Raw genomic sequence first — 22,077 nt, 5'->3', positions numbered from 1 at the left:
AATGGGGAGAGCACAGATGGCAAGCGCCATAGTGGTAACCATATTGGGATTTACACCATAAATATTAGTCCTATATTAATTTTCATTCATTCATTTTCTACCACTTTTTCCTCACGAGGGTCGCAGGGGTGCTGGAGCCTATCCCAGCTGTCTTCGGGCATGAGGCGGGGTACATCCTGGACTGGTCGCCAGCCAATCACAGGGCACATATAGACAAACAACCATTCACACTCACATTCATACCTATGGACAATTTGGAGTGGCTAATTAACTTGGCATGTTTTTGGAATGTGGGAGGAAACCGGAGTACCCGGAGAAAACCCACACATGCACGGGGGGAACATGCAAACTCCACACAGAGATGGCCAATGGTGGGATTGAACCCTGGTCTCCTAGCTGTGAGGTCTGCGCGCTAACCACTAGACCGCTGTGCCGCCCCTATATTAATTTTTTCCTACATATTACATATTAATATTAGCATGCTAGCGCTGCTAACATTAAAGGTTAGCATGCTAACAAGTAACATAATAGTGGCAAGTGTGTATATAAAATGCTATTATGCTAATGTTATTATGCTAGCAAGGCTAACGTGCTAAAGTTAAAATGCGAACACCTAGCATGATGTAGCTAATTCTGCCTATGAAAATGGCTAAAAATGCTACTGTGCTACAAATAAAAAAACCCACACACACAGCTTGGTGACAGGAAGCATCATCAATAACATCATGCAACATAAAATAGATTTTTTTTTTTCTTGGGGTTTGTGAAAGTATAGGCTCCACAGCATACCCCTGCCACCCTAGTTAGGACAAGCGGCATAGGAAAAGGGTGGACAGAAGGGTTTAACTGTGTGAAAATGTCCTCCACGTTGTTTTATGGCTTGTTGTGGCTCTTCAGGTGCTGTGGCCAGTACTGAGGTTAAGATGCGTCTCCAGGAGTTTGTCCTAAACAAGAAAAAGGCGCTGGCCCAGCGCAGCCTCAACCAGGGTGGTCCCCCCAACGATGCCCCCTACTGGTACAGGTGAGTAGTCATCGCTTAACAGCGTCACAGTATAAAATCACCGTCCTGGAAAGATGGCAGTTGTTGCCAGTGTTTGCTGGTGGACTCCCAAGCCTTGCCGTGAACAAACAGAGCAGGTTATTGGAACCTGATGATACGGCGTACGTCCTTGAGACCTTATTGTAGGCGGTGTGCACATTGAGCCGTTTCCTCTCCCTGCATGGTCAGTCTCCTACCTTCGCCGGTGCTTATGAATGCTTTTGGTTTATTGTCATAGAAAAACTCAGCACAGTTCTCTGGACCAGAGCTCACCTCCACAGACTGGCATGTCCGCTTACAACCACCCCGTGCTGGGCGTCTACAATCCCCGCGATGACTTTCCGCTGCGGAAAACAGGTGTGCCACACATCCACTCACACTTTGGCATCCTCAAAGCGACAGTGTGTGTTTCTGTCTGAAGTTCAGGTGGTGTATCCATGAAGCAATGGCCAGCTCATGCTGCAATTATTCACTTTATTCGGCATGCAGTTGGCCACAGCCAGCGTGGCTCGGAGCTTTGGTGCTGCCAGCGTTGACACGGACCCGCTAAGCAAACATTCCACTCTGCCAGCACAGACCATGTTGAATGAAATAAAATGGTTTATTTTCTCTAATTAATATCTCCCGTACCATATTGGACCATATTGGAGAGTTGGACAATATCGGCTTATCGGTGTTTCAGCAACAAATCCAATCCTCTGAATTGAATACAAACTGACTGCTAACACACCAATACTATATTAGATGTATTTCAAGAAAAGTGTATTATTAGTATGAATTTTGGTCTTTGCTGTTTTTGTCCAATTTTTGCTCTTGCTTTTTGTTTTTTGGAATATTATCACTTTATTCCCAAAATATTATGACTTTTCCCCCAACCTAATTTAGAAAATAAACTTTTTTTTGTGTTGCTTCTTATAATATTACAACGAAAAAATTTATTTTTCTTTAATATGTCAACTGTATGCTACTAAAATAACTATTTTTTCTCCGAACATTACGAGAGGCAACTTTTTACACACTTTTTATACAACTTTGACTTTATTTATTACCATCATATTTTGACTTTAATCTCGTAACATTGCAATTTTTTCTCCAACATAGCCTTCCAAAAAAGTCACATTAAAAAAAATGATTAACTTAGATTTGAAGTTCTTTTCAAGAAGTAATTCTCCTTTTAGCCTCGGAACCCAACTTGAAGCTGCGCTCCAGGCTAAAGCAGAAGGTCAGCGAGCGCAGGAGCAGTCCACTCCTTCGCCGACGAGACAGTCCTATCACTTCTGCAAAAAAGCGCTCCCTCGACATAGCAGGTATAGCAGCTTTACGGGGTTTGGATGCGTTTCTATTTCAGGTGGCTGGATGCATTCAGAGTGTTTCATGTATGTGTTCGGTGCAGATTCCGTGTGTAGCAGCGCCCCGGGCTCGGGCCCAAGCTCCCCGAACAACAGTTCCAACAATATTCCCAACGAAAACGGCATCACTGTGTCAGTCTCCAACAGCACTGAGGTAACATATTGAAGCGTAAGCCAATCAAAGTGCAGTATTTAACCTTCATACAGCTCCGTGCTCTGGCAGATCATCTAGTATAAATATTTACTGCTGCTGTGGAACCTACTTGGGGGTGTGCCTTGTCAGATTGTTTTTTGTGTACTCTTATGAAAGATAACTTTAATTTGAAGTTTTGAAAATTGTCATTTTTAATTCTCAGGAGGAGGATGAGGACTGCGATTAATAGTTTTCTGCTAGGGGTAGGGGATCTGGGTAGGGAACCTATGACTCGGGAGATGACTTGTAGGAGGTATTTTATTTATTATTGGAAAGCTTTATAAAAATAATACATTCAGAGGCCTATTATATTCTAAAATTGCCGGTCTTGCTTTAAAACGTACATGTGGTGGTATTCAGTGTTATGTAATATATTATATGATATGGCTGTCTTGGAAATATTTTAAAATAAGTGGCTTCCATGGCTCTCTTAGCCAAAAAGGGTAAAAAGGTTCCTGACCCCTGCTCTAGACTGTAAGATGGTAATAATTTCTAATCCAGGTGACAAATGTTTTGGCCCTGGCAGTGGTTTCTCTGAGGGCTTGTGTTAATGTGTTTTCAGGCATCAATGAGCCAGAGGCTGTGCAGCGGTGCTGAGCGGGGCTCTATTAACCAGCTGTCCCTCTACACCTCACCGTCTCTGCCAAACATCACCCTGGGCTTGCCTGCCACCGCCACCGCTACCGCCGCATCCAATGTAAGAACCCGCCGTCGCCACTAGCGGAATCTCTCGCATGTGCCGTGTACGAACAATTACACTTTTATTACACAGGTGACGTCCGCTCAGCAGGATGGCGGTCTGCAGCCGGCGCTATCCCTCAGCCCTCCTTTCCTATCTGGTGGACACTTGACACCCTACCTGGCTGAGGCGGCGGCAGGGACAGGCGGACATGGCGCGCACAGTCCGCTGCTTCAGCACATGGTACTCATGGAGCAGAATCCCGCACAGAGCCCCCTGGTGACAGGTAGGAAATTTCACCCTCTGTCAATTAAGGTGCATAAAAAGTAGTAAAGGCTGTGTTGCATTCTTGGAGAAGCTACGGAGGTCCACTGGGTGCCCTTTCACGCTCACACAGACGTCCATTCATAAGTCTGAATTGATGAGCTGCTCTTTTTCTGTCAGTGTGTGCACTGAGTGACGACGGACATGGATACATTATGTTCCGTTTCCGATCGGCACAACCGCACTGACGAACACACACTGCTATTTGCAGGCATTAGCAGCGAAGCACACAAAGACATATCTTTGTATCTGCTTGCAAGGAACTTCCAAGCAGACAAGGACACATGCACGCCCACAAGCCCGAGGGGGGGGTGGGCAAAGAGAGAATTTAGCAGGGCAAGTGAGATTAATAACTTCTCAGTTCAGTTACACAAAGGGATTACTTTACATAATGTCAATGAAAACAAATGAGCTGGGGAAAAAGAAAATAATTTTAGCTTTGTCTGAGTTTGTGTGTGTGCTGAGGAAATAAGCTGTTCATTTTTTTCATCATGTCCTTGCTGTAAAAGAGCAGCAGTATGGCAGCACAGATGGTAGTTTTATTTGGCTCATGGATACATCTGCTAACTCGTATTAGGTCTGACTCTTTGAAGCCGACCAATCCATGTGTTGAAGCAGAAAAATACTTTTTTGTGTTACTTTTTCTCATCTTTGGTCAACAGCTGGTCATTTGCACTTTCATGGTGTTGGTGAAGAAAAACTTTCCCAAATCTGCTGCTGTTTGTTTGGAAAACAACCACAATTCCAGACTCCGGTACTAATGCACCCGTCTCCTGCGACTGCACCTCAGGTGTCGGGGGCCTGGCCATGTCGTCAGCAGCCTCCATGGCCAAGTTGCAGAGGCAGCACCGACCTCTGGGACGCACCCAGTCGGCGCCGCTGCCCCAGGGGAGCGCTGCCCAGGCCCATGCACAGGCGCTGGCCCTGCAGCAGCTGGTGGTCCAGCAGCAACACCAACAGTTCCTGGAGAAGCACAAGCAACAGTTCCAGCAGCAGCAGCTGCAATTCAACAAGGTAAGGAATGGGACTCAATGCTTCTTTTATTAAAGGGGACCTATTATGCTCATTATTATGCTCATTTTCGGCACTTTGTATTGAGTTGTGGACTCCTATAGAGCAGCTACGCACAATCACCTGCACAGAAAGCTTTCTAGATCTTCTAGATCTTTCTAGATCTTCCAGATTCTGCGCCTCTTTCTGCAGTGTCTGTTTAATTTACTCCACTCCCAGCCCTCCTCCCGTTCCTCTATGATTGGTCACAATCCCAAGTGCTCCCAAAGACTTCTGGATACATAGGTCTGCATTGACAGGGTGTTGGCAATATACAGCCCATTAAAGTTCGGGTCGCATTGACGTCAGTAGAACTCAATGTTAGAAAAAATACTCTGTAAAACTGATTAAAATTAAGTTGTAATTTGTTGAAAATGAAAATGTTACTCCATGTAATGGTCTAAAATAGACTAAATAGACTAAAACATCACGTGAATCAACTCAAAATATTATGGCTTTAAAGTCATAAAATTTTGAAAAGAAAATTTATGAAGAATATTTCCGAGGAAAATAGGACAAGAAGTCACTCGCTAGCACAGAAAAGATGAGCAGCCCCTGTCGGTGGTGAGTAAAGTCGGGTTAAACACTTAATTCAGCACCTCCCCCCTCACTATATGTATTATGCAGTATATTATCCAGTCTAGTTTAGTTTTTCCCTCAACATAATTTCCCCAAAATTACAGCTGTGTTTTCTTTCTCATAGTTTTACGACTTTCGAAAAATTAAATTCTATGTAACTAAAATTACATTATTTTTCCTCATTATTACAAGTTTATTCTAGTTAAAATTGTGAGTTTTTCTTTTTTTGTTATATTATGAATTTATTCAGCTTTTTTTAAATTCAAATTTTCAGCTTTCTTGTCCATTTTCTTCTTTAATTTTGTAATGTTGATGTTTTTCCCAACCTAATTTTCAAAAAATCACAAATTTATTTTGTTTTGTTTTCCATATTCCGACTTAAAAAAAAGTATTCTTTCTTTAACTTATTCAATACCGAAGACGTATTTATACGGTCCTGAACCTGAACAGCCGATCCCAAAGACATATTGTGGTGATGACACAAGTGCAGGCCAAAAGACAAAAGATGTCACCGACTAAAGGGAGGCGCACCCCACTTTGGGAACCACTGCTGTAGCCTACAAGTGAAAGACTGTTGACCATTTTTGTTTTACCATCTACATGACCAGTTCACATTACAACCTGAAAATCCAATAAAATGGACACCGGATGTGCCAAATGTGATCTTGGTGAAACTGACAATACTGCAGTGTCGTTCAGATTAGAGATTTTTTTGGGGGGGGGGTTCGGTACAATGATGTAAACAAGGTTATTTTAAAGCTATAATAATCCTGGTTGGTGCATCAGTAACTGTACTCTGACAAAAGATTAATAAATAATGTAAAACAATAATTCAAAAAGAACGATAGTAAAAAATTACAGCGAGAAGACACCATATTGTTTGTGTAGGCGGCCGCCTGTGGATGCGTGTTTGTGTGTGTGCAATGTCCTTGATTTTCACTTTTCTCCCATCGCCTCCCTTTTTTTTGCCGATGAGTAGGTGGTGGCAGATTTGGGCTAACACACAGAGCCGAGCACGTGTTGCGTGTGCGTCAGTGGTCCGCGTTCATACGCGTATGGCCAAGTTGCTATGGGTTGCAAGGTAATGGTTGGCTGCCATGGTAACAGAGTGGAAGCGTTTGCCTTTTATGGCCGAGTTGGAAGCGAGCAGACGTCGCTCTGATGGCGCTACCTGTTCGAGTGCCCACCGACATGCAGGGGACATGAATGAATTGAGGGGTTTTCTTTACTCCGTGTTTCCTTTGCTGTAGGTGGTGGTCTCTGACGTCTCTCAGTCAAGGGAGTCCAAGGCGTTCTGCACCCCTACTGCCAAATTACCTGCAAAAACTCTCGTCATTAGTCCACCTGCTACTCGGCTAACAGCACACCCCGGAGCGAGTTGCCTTCAACTAAATACATTTTACTCAGGAGGACAGTCTGCCGAGTGGCCAATAGCATTTAATTAGAGCTGAGATGCTTGAGATGAGAGAGACACCACTCTGCCTGCCTAATCCAAATTAGGCTTGTTAAAAGAAGAATGCTCCAGAGGAAAGACTCATTAGAAAAAAAAAGTCGGTGTTTGTGTGCAGCTTCTCCAAAATCAGCCTCACACTTTCAAACAAATCTGCTAGATCCCGCTGTTTTCTCACACCCCTCCCGCATGCGTGTCCCCGCAGATGATAGCCAAGCCCAGTGAATCGCCCGTGGGCCGACAGCACCAGAGCCACCCTGAGGAAACGGAGGAGGAGCTGAGAGAGCACCAAGATGTTGGTGCTTTACCGCCAGGGGTCACCATTAAGCAGGAGCCCCCCGATCCTCAAGAGCTGGAGGAGGAGGTACTGCAGCAGCACCGAGAGCGGGAGAGGCAGGCGGAACAGGAACTACTCTTTAGACAGGTATGGATGTGGGTTGGGAAGTCGCTGGGGATGCGCCGATCTCACTTATGGATGAGCATATCGGAATCGGCAACATACTGTAAACCCTGATGGAAGCATCCCTAGAAGTAATATGATGGATGGTTGGAGAGGGAAAAACTGATTGGTGCGTGTGTTCATTTTGTACATGTGAGCAGCAGGCCCTGTTGTTGGAACAGCAACGCATTCACCAGTTGAGAAACTATCAAGCTTCCATGGAGGCTGCCGGCCTATCTATCTCCTTCCCAGGACACCGCCCTCTTTCCCGAGCCCAGTCGTCTCCAGCATCAGCCTCCTCATTTTCCATCAGTGTCCCACCCACCGATCCGCCCGTCAAGCCACGCTTCACCACAGGTCAGACTCGCCTCTGTTTTTACTTGGAAGAAATAAAAGCCAATGACTGTACGTGTGTGTGTGTGTTACCCCCAGGCCTGGTGTATGATTCCCTCATGCAGAAGCACCAGTGCATGTGTGGAAACACCAACAGTCACCCAGAGCATGCGGGACGCATCCAGAGCATTTGGTCCCGCTTGCAGGAGACTGGACTCAGGGCGCAGTGCGAGGTAGGCTCTCAGCATTTCGTCCCCACTCCAAGTTGTAAAGGCGTGTATGTCTGTATGCAGTGCATCCGCGGGAGGAAGGCAACTCTGGAGGAACTGCAGACCGTTCACTCTGAAGCCCACGTCTTGCTGTATGGAACCAACCCTCTCCGACAGAAACTTGATTGTAAGTCCACATGCAGGGTGGCTAAGGGTGCCCGGGTGCTCGACATGACCTTGTTTTTTTCCATTCATCAGGTTCAATCACTCCCATGTTTGTGCGGCTACCATGTGGCGGCGTGGGAGTAAGTGTCGTACTGTGAAATGTGAAACATACTTGAAAGGAACACAGTTAAAATCGTGTGTGTGTTAGGTGGACAGTGACACTATCTGGAATGAAGTCCACTCCTCCAGTGCAGCTCGCCTCGCCGTCGGCTCTGTCGTGGAGCTGGTCTTCAAAGTGGCCACTGGGGAACTGAAGGTAACATGAGCACGGCAACGTGTCTCTTTGACAGTGATATGACCTTTAATACTTTTTCCAAAGGCAGTTTTGGTCTCCTGCAGTTTGTACCGTCGCTTCAGCCAAAGCCTGTCCCCCTATGGGCCGCCCACAAGCTTCTCGATTTCTGTTTCTTGCCCTGGTGTCCTGGTGTCAGGCGTCCCCTTTTGTGATATTCCCAGGCCAATTTGACTCACCCACCACTGGGTGGCAGTGGTCAGATGTACAAACAGTTTCGTAAATACCAGACTGTAATAATCCATCCGTTTGTATGTATGCCTCTGGTTTTAACAGTAGACTGTTAAACAGTCTGTTAAAATTCTGAATTTCTGCTTGATTTTAGTGGAAAGTTTTGTATAATTATATATAAATGTTGTCTATTGACTATACGTATATACCAAAAATACAGTATTTTTTACACCATAAGTCACAGTTTTTCATGGTTTGGCTGGTGCTGCACCTTATACTCCAGAGTGACTCATATACTGTTTATGTTTTTTTTTCATGCTGACAGGGTGCGCTCTACGCTTATGTGCCAGTATCGTAAATCATATCGTACTCGTAACTCGTAATTTTCAGTACTACTGAAAATTCACAATGTAAACAAAACTTATAAAGACAACTGAGAATGAGAAAGACAGAACACGAATCATATTCTGCAGATTTCAATCTGCAAGTAGCGAAATATGCAGCTGAAAATATTCATAGAGCAGCAGAAAGATAGTTTGGGTTGAGGGACTGGTGAAAAGTGAAGGATAATATAACAAAAAAAAGCTAGCATGTTTCCACACCCCAGTAGTTGCCAAGGCGATGTTAACCTACCACCTATTCATGTTACGTTAACAGACACCTATTTGGCCTGTTGTTCTTCATTCTATAACTTGCCTTTCAAGATGAAATGTCTGCTCTTGGTCTCTGAGTTTATCAAATACATTTTCCCCCCAAAATGCAACTTAGTATGACTTAGTGTGACCCGGGGGGACTTATATTCTGGAAAATACGTGTAACATTGGTGGTAATGAGTATGTTTGTGACAAAGCATCACTATATTGAACTATCGTTGTATTTAACCCTAGGATGGATTATCAATGCACTGTCGCCATGTCCTCCTCAGTCAATCACCACTACATGTCATCAAGGAAAAGAAAAATTTTGCTTTACTATTCCAATGCTAAATGTTGTGTCTTGGATGTAGTTGTGGTTGTAGTTGTGCATTTTTGTGGATAATTGCTCTCACTGTGTTTGGCTGGAGTCCCAAAGCTTTAGAAATGGCTTTATTCTAACCTTTTCTACACTGACCTCAGTCAGGCCATTTAGGATTGGACTTTTTTTTTACTGGATTTTGTGCTCAGTTGTGTTGTCATTGACTACTAATTAAATTTCTTTGATGATGAAAAAAGACCTCAAGAAGGGGGCAAACACTTTTTCACACCACTGTAAATCTACATACTACCATTCAGTAAGGACACTTGAAACTGTGTTGCTGTGACTGATGGAATGTTTGTCCGTCTTCCCAGAATGGTTTTGCTGTGGTCCGACCTCCCGGACACCACGCAGAGGAAAGCACTCCCATGTAAGGGCACGGCCATAGCCACACTCTGCATACTGCATACAAATACTGTACTTTGACATGGACATAAACACTTATTTAATTTAGACATTCCTCCACCTTTTCTTGAGTTTTTCTTCTTAAAAAAACATGAAAATGGAGGCCATTAATAAATGATTATATCTCTGACTGTTGCCTTCTAGGGGCTTCTGCTACTTCAACTCTGTCGCCATCGCTGCCAAATTGCTGCAGCAGAGACTCAACATCAATAGGATCCTCATTGTTGATTGGGTATGAGATATTTAAGATCATAGGATTATAAGGCATACAGAGGATATTTGTCATCTGCATGGGTGCTGCTTCCCCGTCATTTAGGATGTTCACCACGGCAACGGCACTCAACAAGCCTTCTACGATGACCCCAATGTTCTTTACTTGTCTATCCATCGCTATGACGATGGCAATTTCTTCCCGGGTAGTGGCGCACCTGAGGAGGTAAGCGAATGTTTTATTTTTACATTCTAATGACAATGAAAACTGTTTTTTAAATTTGATTGATGTGTCTCACCTGTAGGTGGGAAGTGGTCTTGGAGTTGGGTTCAACGTCAACGTGGCCTTTACTGGAGGCCTGGACCCACCTATGGGAGATGCCGAGTACCTGGCTGCCTTCAGGTATGAGATGATGTTTGTAAAAATAAGACAATTTTGAAATAATCTCCTTTCATTTCTGCTCCTTTTCTTAGATCAGTGGTGATGCCGATCGCCAACGAGTTTGCTCCAGACATTGTGCTCGTGTCCTCCGGCTTTGACGCCGTGGAAGGACACCCTCCACCGTTGGGAGGCTACACCCTGTCGTCCAAATGTGTGTACAAGATTGTGCTCTGCGTTGGTCAGCGTACAGTATTTTGACTCTGTGTCATCAAAGGTTTGGGGTACCTGACCCGCCAGCTGATGAGCCTGGCTGGAGGCAGGTTGGTCCTTGCTCTGGAGGGGGGTCATGATCTGACGGCCATCTGCGATGCCTCCGAAGCGTGTGTGGCTGCGCTGCTGGGACAGGAGGTGAGCATCTGAATGATAACTGTCAATGCTCCTTCAGAATGAATTGTATTTCTCTTTTAACAATACAAGCCTTTTGGGCACCATTGCTTCATCTCACAGTGAAATGTTGACACACAAGAAGAATGCACACAGAAGGCATTTACCCGTAAATGTATTTCAAGTAAACATGCATACCCTGGCACTTATTAAAAGCGCTGATTGTGTTGTAACAGCCCAAGGAGGCTTTTGCAGCCTTTTATTTCTTTATTTTTTGCTGCAGTCATTTATTTTAACACAATAATTAAGCATGAATTGATGTGTCTTCCAAAAACAAACTAAAGCACAATAAAATATGCATTCTCACCCAAAGGGAATGAGTTTATTGTTAACAGCTGTGAAGCACTGATGGAGCGCTTCATTTGCTCACCTAAGAGGCTCGAACGAGGGGGCACTCTCGCCCCCTAGTGGAAGGTTTGGCAATGCAGCGTGTTGTATGTACTGTAGTACAGTGGACCCTCTGTATTTGTCATTCATCTGATCCAAAAGATCAGACAGAAACCAAAAGGAACGAAAACCAGATCAAGAAATCATATAAACCCAATGAATATATAGTAATAAACATAAACCAAAACACATTCTATAGTGAATAATCCTCTTACATGCAGAAATATATTTACTATGTAATGCTATTCCATTCTAGTCCCTTACAAACCTAACTGTATAGTGAATCTGTGTATAGTGTCCCGACTCTAAAAGAACCACTACCCATTCTTAATAGACTGAGTTGACGTAGTATGTACGTATAAAGGTGTTCACATCTTGTGTGTGTGCAGTTAGATCCACTGCCCAAGGCTGTCCTAGAGCAGAGACCCAACCCCAATGCTGTCCGGTCCCTGGAGAACGTTCTGGAGACGCACTGTAAGTTCCGCCATACTCCATCTCGTCATTCTTTGTACCTTCTTCCTCATCTCCACTCTGCAACCTCCTCTCAGGTAAGTACTGGAGTTCAGCGCATCGCCACTCGCCACTGCTGGGCCTTTCTCATTCAGAGGCCAAGCGCGGAGACTCGGAAGAAGCGGAGGCTGTCAGCGCCATGGCCTCACTGTCCGTGGCCAACACGGGCGCAATGGATCACAGGTAAGACAGCCGTACAGCAATCCTTTCTTTCACACTCGATTTTCTGTGAAGTCGGATTCCTTATTGACAGTATGTTATCCTGGTTAATCTGTTTACAACCTTCTGAATATGGTTCTAACGTTATTAGAGCCCTCTAGACATGAAATAACACCCCTACAGTCACCTTTGCCCTCGTATTACACAATAAGGCATTTAAGGCCGCAAAAGTAGCCCATGTTTTTTTGGGATTGTTGTACCTGTTTTGAGATCATTGAAATTGTTCCGGTGATCAAGTCCAGTGTTTGTGCGTCACATTACTGACACCTAGTGACCAGTGTAGAATTCTTCTGAATACTTTATATTTGTGTTTTACTTCATTTAGGCACTTTTAGCTTGAAAATGCTAGGTTTAATTTAGAGGGAACGTTGTTCTTTGCGCAAGACAGCAAGATGCCCTTTGACTTCCTGGTTGCTAGGTGAATGTACTGTATTCCCATGGCAAATATACTGTATTCCCATAGCAAAGATACTGTAATTTTATGGGAAAGATACTGTATTCCTACGGCAAAAAATACTGTAATTTTATGGGAAAGATACTGTATTCCTATGGCAAAAATACTGTAATTTTATGGGAAAGATACTGTATTCCTATGGCAAAAATACTGTAATTTTATGGGAAAGATACTGTATTCCTATGGCAAAAATACTGTAATTTTATGGGAAAGATACTGTATTCCTATGGCAAAAATACTGTAATTTTATGGGAAAGATACTGTATTCCTATGGCAAAAATACTGTAATTTTATGGGAAAGATACTGTATTCCTATGGCAAAAATACTGTAATTTTATGGGAAAGATACTGTATTCCTATGGCAAAAATACTGTAATTTTATGGGAAAGATACTGTATTCCTATGGCAAAAATACTGTAATTTTATGGGAAAGATACTGTATTCCTATGGAAAAAATACTGTATTTCTATGGCAAATATACTGTAATTTTATGGGAAAGATACTGTATTTTTATGGCAAAGATACTGTGTTCCCATGGCAAAGATACTGTATTTCTATGGGAAATATATTGTATTCCTATGGCAAAGATACTGTATTCCTTCTATTGTGGAGTTGCATCATCACCTCTTTGTGCGTCTCGCTTAATAGACGTATAAGTATTTTGGAAAAAACGTGAAGAGTGAAGCTAAATATTTTGAGTGATATTGGGAATGACAAAGTTTTATGATGTACCCCCCCTCCCCCCATCAGACAAGAGGAGGAACCAATGGAAGAGGAGGAACCACTGTAACTGGCGAGAAAGACAACAGTGTCACACTGTTAGCATTGACCTCTTCGGAGAAGACCTCCCTGAGCTGCAAAGAGTCTCGACTGATCCCTTCATTTAGACCTCGCTTGGCGGAGGAAGAGGGGGCGGGCTCAGCCTCAAGAGTTTGGAGCCAATCAGGAGACAAGAAGACCGGACTAGGAAAACAAAACATTGTTGAGGAGTTTTTTTTTTTTTTATTCTGCCGGTCTTTGCACCCCAATGCAGTTGTTTGGGGGTGGGGAGTTGGGGTGGGGGGGTGAGGTCTCGCCGTGACAAGCGGAGCGGAAACATAACGGTGCTTTGCGCAAGCTGCCAGGGACAGCGCACGCCCCCGACGGGGGATATTCTTTTCCCAACGACTCTACAACACACGTTCACTGTGGACTTTTAGTCGACCCGGGTCGGCTCTTACAAAGTTTTTCGTGGGAGGTTCTGAGAGGAGTGCCTTGGTGAGGGTCCGCTGGATTTCACGATTGTTTCAGGAAACGTTTGCCTTAAGATGCTCTCTCCTTTGGGGGAGGAGGGACAATACAGCAAACAATCTTTCAGCATGTTTACTCGGAAGGTGGCCACGCCTCTCTTGAAGAGTTATTTTCCGTTTTTTTTTTTTTTTTTCTTGGATGGATCTATTTTTCTGCGGGAAGGGACGTGCTTTGTACAGGTAGTTGCCAGCGTCAGTAGTGGAATTAACATGTAGCTTCCCTTTAACAGACGTCTGTGTAACAAGCATGGAAAAGGAGGCGCAGGCGGGACATTCGGAATGTGAAGCGACGGAAAGCCAAAGCATGAATCTGCATCACATTTTTACGGCACATTAGAATTGACTCTCCTGAGCTGCCCCCGTGCTGTGCTGGCAACTACCTACTTAACTCCTGAAAATCCAGTCTTGTATATAAAATTGAGTATATTTTCTGGGGCCGTGGCCCCTTCATATCGTTTTTTTTTTTTTTTTGCTTTTTTCATTCCCCCATACTGTTTTTTTTTATCCGTTTTTGGGATAGTGATAGGGCTGCCGTGACAGGATTCTTGTATTTATCAAACTTTCTTTCTTTGTATGGCTCGCCAGGCCGCTGTGCATTTTCATCGATTGTGTATTTATAACGTACTGTTTATAGAAGATTTGTATATGGAAATTTATATATGTACCCTTAACTAATGACAGCTACGATATTGTGAACGAAACACGGTATGGTGTGGAAAAAAAGAAAGACAAAACAAGCAAGAAGCAGCATATTTAGCTCCTGATGGACTGCACTGTTTGGCTAGAACATCATCACGCGGCACTGCGGCCCCACTTCTCCTGGTAGAGTCAATCACTTTGTTGCCTGAAGCGGTATATCTCGGATGACGTGCACTTACTTACACGCCCGTGACCTCGCCGCCAGCAGGTCCAAAGGCCGTTTTTATGTAGCGAGCTGCTTTTTTGTTATTGTTTTAGAAAAGGATGATTGGTTTCTTTGCAGGACGACGATAATCGATGTATTGCAAGACAATTTGTTTACACTACCTGTGTCGGAAGAGGTTCTCTTCTTTGATTTCAACAAGTGGTGCAAGTAAATATCTATTATTGGGGCGTATTGCTCTATTTTGACCCCAGTCATATCTGTCTATTAACACCTAGTCACCACCATCACACTTATTCTAAGTTTTAAGTCTTTTTATAAACTTGTAAAATGTACTTTTTTAACATCTAACAAAAACATTCCATTTGATTAATTTGGCGTTCAGAAGTTGCTTTTTTTGTTTGAAGTACCTGCTTGCACCAACTTTGAACTCTTTGCATGGTTTGTGAGTCAGCATGCCTGCTTGTCTGTGTAACGAAAATGTATTTGCACAACAGAGGAAGAAGAAAACAGGAGCCGAGATGCTCTTTCTCCCTGTCCCGTGTGCAAACATTTGAAAAGACTCTGTCCCAATGGCGTCGCTTGGGACCGTTTGGTTCTGGTTGTGATTTTAGCACTTAGACTATGGATGGACTGTGTTTGCGCTGCCAAACCTCTGCTACGTTCATAAAAGACCCTCCCAAAGAATGTTCCTCTTTCAAAGATGTTTCAAACAGGCACTGCTCACGCTGGAGAAATGCTGCGCTTTTAACGGAGGAAAGGTTTGGAGGAGGACATTTGATTGTCACACCCACCTTGGCCAGTCCTACAAATAACCACTGTGGCTCAAGAGCAATTCTTGGTTTACATGTACATGGGAAAGACGTTATTATGATGATTATTTTTTTTAATTTGTTTGCCGTTTATGTCTCTAACAATGAAAAATGTTATTTCTTGGGGACCTACGCTTTGGAAGTTTCATCTCTGACATCTATAAAATATATTTCTGAAAAATACGACTGACTTTGGCTTTCTTTTTATCTGCTGTGTACGTAAATATTTTAACTTTCTTACAGCTTCCCCCCCTATTTCTGCTGTATCTTTCCAACTTTTGTTGTGTACGTTTTCTTCTGGTAATTCTGACTTATTCTTATAACATTATGACTTTTTCTGCAAGCTAATTTTCCAAAATGTTGCTGCTCATAATATTCTGGCTATAAAACATAAAAAAAACATATTTTTTCTTCAATATTTCACACTTTGGACACCACCCTAATATCTCCCAGACATATGACTGTGATGACGCAAAATGTTGGGGGTGAAGCGGGGGGGACACGTGAGCAGAATAAAATCCTCAGCTGACTTCCACTCTTTTAAGTGGAAAATCAAATTATAGACTTGGTATCACATGTGTCCGGATGCATGGAGCTCATATCAGGTGGCCATTTTTTGGGTGCAAAAAACGAATAGTCTTTTTTTTTATTGCTCGAATACAAAACAGGATGATGGCCTACATGTGCCAGAAGGGGTCACTTCCTTCCAACATGCTGTGGGGTCGGTGATACTGCAAATTTTTGTATTAATTTGATACCAGGCAAAGACTGTATTGTCAATATACAATATTTAATATTGGAACAAGATGACAATAAAACAATATGTTTAAAACATTGTAAAACTGGATCTCAGCAGGATTGCCCTCATCCTGCTACTACCAATGGTATCGCTGACACCGTTATTTGGATCGATCCGCCCATTCCATGCAATCTCTCATCTGACGCCCCCCAACCCCCCCTGCCGTCGACCCTCGCCACTGCAACAGTGCAATGCAACATTAAGCGAGCTCCCGTACTACGACCATTTTGGTGCTGCAACTTTTATTCCTTCCCTTTTTAAATTGCGAATTTTCTTTCCTCCCCTCCTCAAACATGCCGAACATCGTCCTCTTCAGCGGGAGCTCACACCACGACCTGTCCCAGAAAGTGGCGGATCGGCTCGGACTGGATCTGGGCAAAGTGATAACCAAGAAATTCAGCAATCAGGAAACATGGCGAGTATAGTCCTACTTTGTTTGACAGCTAAGCGCATGGAAATGTTTGTTGCGAAGTGGAGGGTTGCCCCGCAATAACACACGCGGAAGCGTTAGCTCGAAGCTAACAATAGTTCACTACGCGCTCCACACGTGACGAGCTAGCTTCATGTAAACACACCACCGGGCTAGCAAGCTAACGCTCGTGCGTCCATTACCGGACACTACGTTGCTAGTCGTTTGGATTTCGCATTATTGTTGTCGCCACAATAATTTAGCACAGCTGTTAACGGGAATCAAATAAAAAGATGGCGCACGCGTGGTTGTGAATTACACATAGTATAATACGTTAGCGCGTGTGTGGATGCAAATGATGCTAGGTAGCATGTTTCCCGGTGGTAGGTGCCAAGTGTCCCCAAACTACTACAGCAGTCGTTACGGAATCGTGTAGTAACTTTTCATACGACTCTCGGAATATTGTTGTGTATTCTGGTCGAAGTTTGGTCGCTTTCGTGCTCCAAGGGTTGCACAGTCGTCCCTCATTTACAGCGGCGAATTAGTTCCAGGCCCGACCGCTATAAACGAACATCCGCGATATAGAATTCAGTGTTAAATTGAATATTTTCGTAGTTGGAGCATGAAAAACCTGTTTGACTTTCTATATGGGGGTTGTAACATTATTAGAACCACGTAGACATGGAATGGCCTGCCGAAATAGTCACCTTTACACTCCTATTATTCATTGTTTACATCACTTTGCAAACAAGCTAGTGAGCCTTGAATTTACTAGAAGGCAAAAACCTACCACTTCCACACGGAATTTGATAACTTTAGTCACTCTATCGTGGTAATAGGTAATGTACTGTTGGGTTTTGGGTCAGCGCTTAGTGTGTAACTTGCAGCATCCCTTTAGTCTGGTGGTGAAATCACATGCACTTGGTTTGTCGCCCTGACTAATGGAATCTGTGAAAGCACGCTTCTCTTACAGCGATTGACTTATTGCTGCTGAGGGTCTTTAAGTAGTAATGTACATGTTGCTTCTTGGCCAACAAATCCTTATGTATACACAGAACCCTCACACATTCTCTAAATTTTGAAGGCTTCCTCAACCCAGTGAGTATCTCTTCTCTGCTGAGGTTTTCGGCTTGGGAACTCAGCTGCACACACATTTCAAAACAAAGATTTTCTCACACTTTTCAGACCAAACGAAGGTGAGAAGTTTCTTTCTGCAAAAGCTGTTGTCAGCTGACCTATGCCAGTCAAGTATAGTATGCCAACAGACACCTAAACGCACCGTGTTCGGGTTGGACGCCACTCCGTGCATCCGGATTTCAGTGTGTGAGTGTGAAAAGCAGGCGTGGGTCACACGACTGAGGCCGCGGCGGCATGAAGCTGGATCGTCTTGTCCCAAGCAGGAATTTTTCACACACTCCTAATGTTATGACCACTGGTTACACCGGGGGTGTTAAAACATATTGAAAAAACAAAGGATGCAAGGGCCACTTTGATATTTTGTACAATATGATAAGAGTTATATACTGTATATGTCAAGACAAAACTGCATATTATTCTTTTTTTCTCCCCCCCCCCATTTTTTACATTTTGACTACTTTCTCAATAATTCATTTTCTACCGCTTATCCTCTCGTGGGTCGCGGGAGGTGCTGGGGTGTCTTCGGGAGAGAGGCGGGGTACACCCTGGACTGGTCGCCAGCCATTCACAGGGCACATATAGACAAACAACCATTCACACTCACATTCATACCTATGGACAATTTGGAGTCACCAATTAACCTAGCATGTTTTTGGAATGTGGGAGGAAACCGGCGTACCCGGAGAAAACCCACGCATGCACGGGGAGAACATGCAAACTCCACACAGAGATGGCCGAGGGTGGAATTGAACCCTGGTCTCCTAGCTTTGAGGTTCACTTGACCGCCATGCAGCCCACTTTCTCAATAATTTTTGTCAATTTTCGTCTTGTAATATTGTCCCTCCATTTTCTGTACTGCTTATCCCCACGAGGGTCGCAGGCATGCTGGAGCCTATCTCAACTGTCTTCTTTATTCCCTCATCATTTTTCCCCCAACTAAAAAATGTTTTTTGGTATTATTACAACGTTTGAAAAATGATCTACTTTTTGTTTCATATTTTTTCCTCTTCATTTTACTAGTTTATTTTTGTAAAAGTTGTGACTTTTGTGTCTTAATATTTTGACTTTATTCCCATAAAAATTGCAGCTATTTTCCCTTTATGCATTTTTGATTTATTTTAACTTTCTCCTTGTAAATTTTCTTCTCATAATTTGGGAATCTTATGTCCCACCCTATGGATTGCCTGTGACATGACGTTTTTTTTCTTTTTCTCCCACCCGTTTGCATCGACAGCGTGGAAATCGGGGAGAGCGTCCGCGGCGAGGACGTGTACATTGTGCAGAGCGGTTGCGGCGAGATAAACGACAACCTGATGGAGCTGCTGATTATGATCAACGCCTGCAAGATTGCATCGTCGTCCCGCGTCACCGCCGTCATCCCCTGCTTCCCCTACGCCCGGCAGGACAAGAAGGACAAGGTAGAATATACCAATGCTGTAGCAGCAACAATATGGAGGTCTTTGCAACAAATGATTTTCCCTAAATGCACATTATTCCAAGTGCATCCATGCCGAAGCTTCTCTGTGTGTTTTAATGTTGTGGTCACCAGCACCTACTCCAGTGTTTTGGCAACAAATACCAAGGGGTTCTTTTTAGCGTTCCAGTTTAGCTAGGCATGCGAATCAAGTGTGCACATCAATCATCTCAGCGTCTGCGTGCTAAAGTAGGAATCTCAGAATGATTTGTTGCGCAAGAAGTGCAAGGAAGGCTTCCTGTGATTGTTTGCTTTCAAATGTCAATTTCCCTCAAGCGCCTGTGTGTGCATGCTTGTCCCAGAGCCGGGCCCCCATATCAGCCAAGCTGGTGGCAAACATGTTGTCTGTGGCTGGCGCCGACCACATTATCACCATGGACCTTCACGCTTCACAAATCCAGGTGAGCACACACATTTGTCCTCTCCAATGGTTACTGTGTCCAAAGTGTTTTTTCATTGGATTAGAATAGAATTAAAAGACAAAAAATAGTAAGAATGGGACAAAATGTTACAATAATACCAATGAAATATTAACAAATTCAGTACCGGTCATTTTAGACGATTTTGACTGATTTTCCAAGGCACACAGAATGAATCAAAACATGGACCCTAAAGTTTGTGATATTCACCCGTTTTGCGGAGCACTGCCACTCTTTTGACATCATACACTGATACACTTTGCCAGGGCAATGCACAGACATGGCTCACGGATTGGAAATTGTCCAGAAATTTATCAGACGTGAATTACGCTTGTATCGGAAGCCGATAATAAATCAGATTGACTCATGGGTGACATCACAAACATGCAAAAGATAACCAAAACAAACAATATGTAGGTCTGGGTCTCGGTGGCTTTGGAAGCAGCAACTGCATGCTGAATTTGTCATTGTGAACCAACAAGGTCTTTGTCGTTAAAGGGCTTTTTCGACATCGCTGTGGACAATCTTTATGCAGAGCCTGCTGTCCTGCAGTGGATCCGGGAGAATATCCCAGAGTGGAAAAACTGCATCATTGTGTCTCCTGACGCCGGCGGCGCAAAGCGGTAAGTTTCTGAGGTCAAACCAGGAAGTTTTGCCACCAGAGTCGTGACATGAGACGCTTCCCCGTCATCCGTGCAGCGTGACGTCCATCGCCGACCGACTCAATGTGGACTTTGCCCTCATCCACAAAGAGAGGAAGAAGGCCAACGAAGTGGACCGCATGGTGCTGGTGGGCGACGTCAAGGACCGTGTGGCCATCCTGGTGGACGACATGGCCGACACCTGCGGCACCATCTGCCATGCTGCTGACAAGTACGCTTCACCCCACCCCAGGGATTTCTGTTTGAAAAGTATTCTGACAAGTCTTTCCCTTCTTTTTAGGCTGATTGATGCCGGCGCAGTGAAAGTCTACGCCATTCTCACACACGGCATTTTCTCTGGTCCAGCCATCTCACGTATCAACAACGCACCGTTTGAGGCAGTGGTGGTGACCAACACCATCCCGCAGGAAGAGAAGATGAAGGCGTGCCCAAAAATACAGGTGAGCATCAACTGGTGATCATGGGTCATCATGAAAAAAAAAAAATAACTGCATAAAATAATTAAAGCCGCAAGCATCGTTGAATGGGCCTTCGCTCCCCACGCAACTCAGGTTCAATTGAGTCTGAGGGCAAGCGCATTCCATTTCCTGTTGCCGGTGGGTGGCGCAGAGATGTGTTACAGTGAGACAGAAAGTACTCTTGCACCAAAAGGGGACAAACATGTAAATCACTGCTATGGGCATGCACTCATACTGAGTCTACACTGTAAAGTGTTGAATGTGTTGTTAATGCATCCTTTACACTTCTATCGTGACGCCTGTCCATCTTCTAGGTCATTGACATTTCCATGATCCTAGCTGAGGCCATCAGGAGAACCCACAATGGTGAATCGGTGTCCTACCTGTTTAGCCATGTGCCCTTGTAAAGGCGACTTGGGGAGGGGTCCCTTTGGCCCCTTCCGTCCTCCCCATGAAAGCCATCTGCTGCCAGCACACGTCTTCCCCAAAGGCTTCCAAGTGTCAAAAGGGTCGAGTTGGCTAAAACCTACAAGATTGTCTTTTGAATGTTTTCACTGAGATGGAGCAAAACATCACTTCCTCTCTGCACACCCCCCCCCCCTTTTTTTTTCAACAGTGTTCCTGTCATGTCTTGTACCTCATGTTCGATGAAGCATTCCACTATGTCACACCATTTGAAACATTTGTTGGGCTTTTTACTTAAAGAAGAAAGAAATTGTACAGAAAAATATGAATGTGCACCTTTGCCCCCATCAGCAAACCCCCCACCCCCAACAATTCACCTAAGTTGCTGCTAAAACCTCCTCGTTCCAACAATCCACACACATTACTTGTGTGTTTAAAATGCTCCAAAAGGTCATGGAATCGAATTGAATCCACAATTTTGTGATGGTGTTAATAATAATCTTGTCACAATTATTTTTTGCACCAGTAATTGGTCCCTTTGTTTTTTTTTTTTATGTATCGTAACAATTCAGTTTCTTTTGACAATAAAGCTTTGACAACTGCTTTCAAACTGCCTTGTCCACCTTTGTGTCAGTCAGTTGTGTGTTAAAAACTGGCAGGAATCTTGAAACGATGTGCTAAATTTTAGCGCTATTATAGCTAAGTGATTTTTTTAACGGAGAAGGCAAAACTAGAGTGAAAATTTGTATAATATATATAATATAAAAATTTTATAATATTTCTACAATTTCAGAAAAAGGTACAGTATGTGACTTTCCGAGATTTTACGCTGCGATTATCACCACCAGAGGGTGCTTACCTCACATAAACGCGGTCATAACATTTTGAGTGGCAGTGTATCAGTGACCGGATGTTGCTAAAAGTATTTTTATTGAAATCAACAATACGCTCCAAACATATAACACATCAGGACAATACATGCACAGGAAGTACG

General features: G+C 43.7%; 2 protein-coding genes across 5 annotated transcripts in view; both read left to right on the top strand.

Annotated features, from left to right (window-relative positions):
* Positions 1 to 15,515, top strand: part of LOC131104255 (histone deacetylase 4-like) — a 40,116-nt gene extending 24,601 nt beyond the window's left edge. For all 3 annotated transcript variants that reach the window (XM_078796448.1, XM_058051246.2, XM_058051245.2), the window contains 22 exons: positions 898 to 1,021; positions 1,278 to 1,396; positions 2,218 to 2,346; positions 2,433 to 2,542; positions 3,144 to 3,278; positions 3,354 to 3,546; positions 4,375 to 4,598; positions 6,869 to 7,087; positions 7,264 to 7,459; positions 7,535 to 7,668; positions 7,729 to 7,831; positions 7,903 to 7,949; positions 8,018 to 8,125; positions 9,661 to 9,716; positions 9,896 to 9,983; positions 10,068 to 10,187; positions 10,267 to 10,364; positions 10,436 to 10,554; positions 10,618 to 10,751; positions 11,564 to 11,648; positions 11,723 to 11,867; positions 13,108 to 15,515. In XM_078796448.1, the coding sequence (XP_078652574.1) occupies positions 898 to 1,021; positions 1,278 to 1,396; positions 2,218 to 2,346; positions 2,433 to 2,542; positions 3,144 to 3,278; positions 3,354 to 3,546; positions 4,375 to 4,598; positions 6,869 to 7,087; positions 7,264 to 7,459; positions 7,535 to 7,668; positions 7,729 to 7,831; positions 7,903 to 7,949; positions 8,018 to 8,125; positions 9,661 to 9,716; positions 9,896 to 9,983; positions 10,068 to 10,187; positions 10,267 to 10,364; positions 10,436 to 10,554; positions 10,618 to 10,751; positions 11,564 to 11,648; positions 11,723 to 11,867; positions 13,108 to 13,147 (2,726 nt within the window). In that variant the 3' untranslated portion in view covers positions 13,148 to 15,515. The remainder of the gene's footprint in view (positions 1 to 897; positions 1,022 to 1,277; positions 1,397 to 2,217; positions 2,347 to 2,432; positions 2,543 to 3,143; positions 3,279 to 3,353; positions 3,547 to 4,374; positions 4,599 to 6,868; positions 7,088 to 7,263; positions 7,460 to 7,534; positions 7,669 to 7,728; positions 7,832 to 7,902; positions 7,950 to 8,017; positions 8,126 to 9,660; positions 9,717 to 9,895; positions 9,984 to 10,067; positions 10,188 to 10,266; positions 10,365 to 10,435; positions 10,555 to 10,617; positions 10,752 to 11,563; positions 11,649 to 11,722; positions 11,868 to 13,107) is intronic.
* Positions 15,516 to 16,272: 757 nt separating this feature from the next.
* On the top strand, positions 16,273 to 21,687 carry LOC131104609 (ribose-phosphate pyrophosphokinase 2). Of its 2 annotated transcripts, none has more exons than XM_058051963.2 (7): positions 16,273 to 16,534; positions 18,900 to 19,083; positions 19,442 to 19,540; positions 20,057 to 20,181; positions 20,258 to 20,431; positions 20,501 to 20,660; positions 20,993 to 21,687. In XM_058051963.2, the coding sequence occupies exons 1-7, from the start codon at positions 16,413 to 16,415 to the stop codon at positions 21,083 to 21,085; spliced, it is 957 nt and encodes a 318-aa protein (XP_057907946.1). In that variant the 5' UTR covers positions 16,273 to 16,412; the 3' UTR covers positions 21,086 to 21,687. The 2 variants fall into 2 exon arrangements, with proteins under 2 accessions (XP_057907946.1, XP_078652775.1); XM_078796649.1 differs by having other exon boundaries at positions 16,284 to 16,534; positions 19,416 to 19,540.
* The last annotated feature ends 390 nt before the right edge of the window (positions 21,688 to 22,077 follow it).

Source organism: Doryrhamphus excisus, linkage group LG15, assembly GCF_037039965.1.
Source record: "Doryrhamphus excisus strain RoL-2023G ecotype Guam linkage group LG15, RoL_Dexc_Guam_v1.1, whole genome shotgun sequence".
Lineage (NCBI taxonomy): Eukaryota > Metazoa > Chordata > Actinopteri > Syngnathiformes > Syngnathidae > Doryrhamphus > Doryrhamphus excisus.
The sequence above is the reverse complement of the archived record's forward strand: the minus strand, read 5'-3'. Positions and strand labels throughout refer to the sequence as shown.

Bases quoted from the DNA above. Each gene is read 5' to 3' on its own strand.
- LOC131104609 (XM_058051963.2), top strand. From the start codon at position 16,413: ATGCCGAACATCGTCCTCTTCAGCGGGAGCTCACACCACGACCTGTCC. The intron at 19,084-19,441 runs GTAGAATATACC...TGCTTGTCCCAG, and splicing joins GGCAGGACAAGAAGGACAAG to AGCCGGGCCCCCATATCAGC. The intron at 20,661-20,992 runs GTGAGCATCAAC...TCCATCTTCTAG, and splicing joins AGGCGTGCCCAAAAATACAG to GTCATTGACATTTCCATGAT.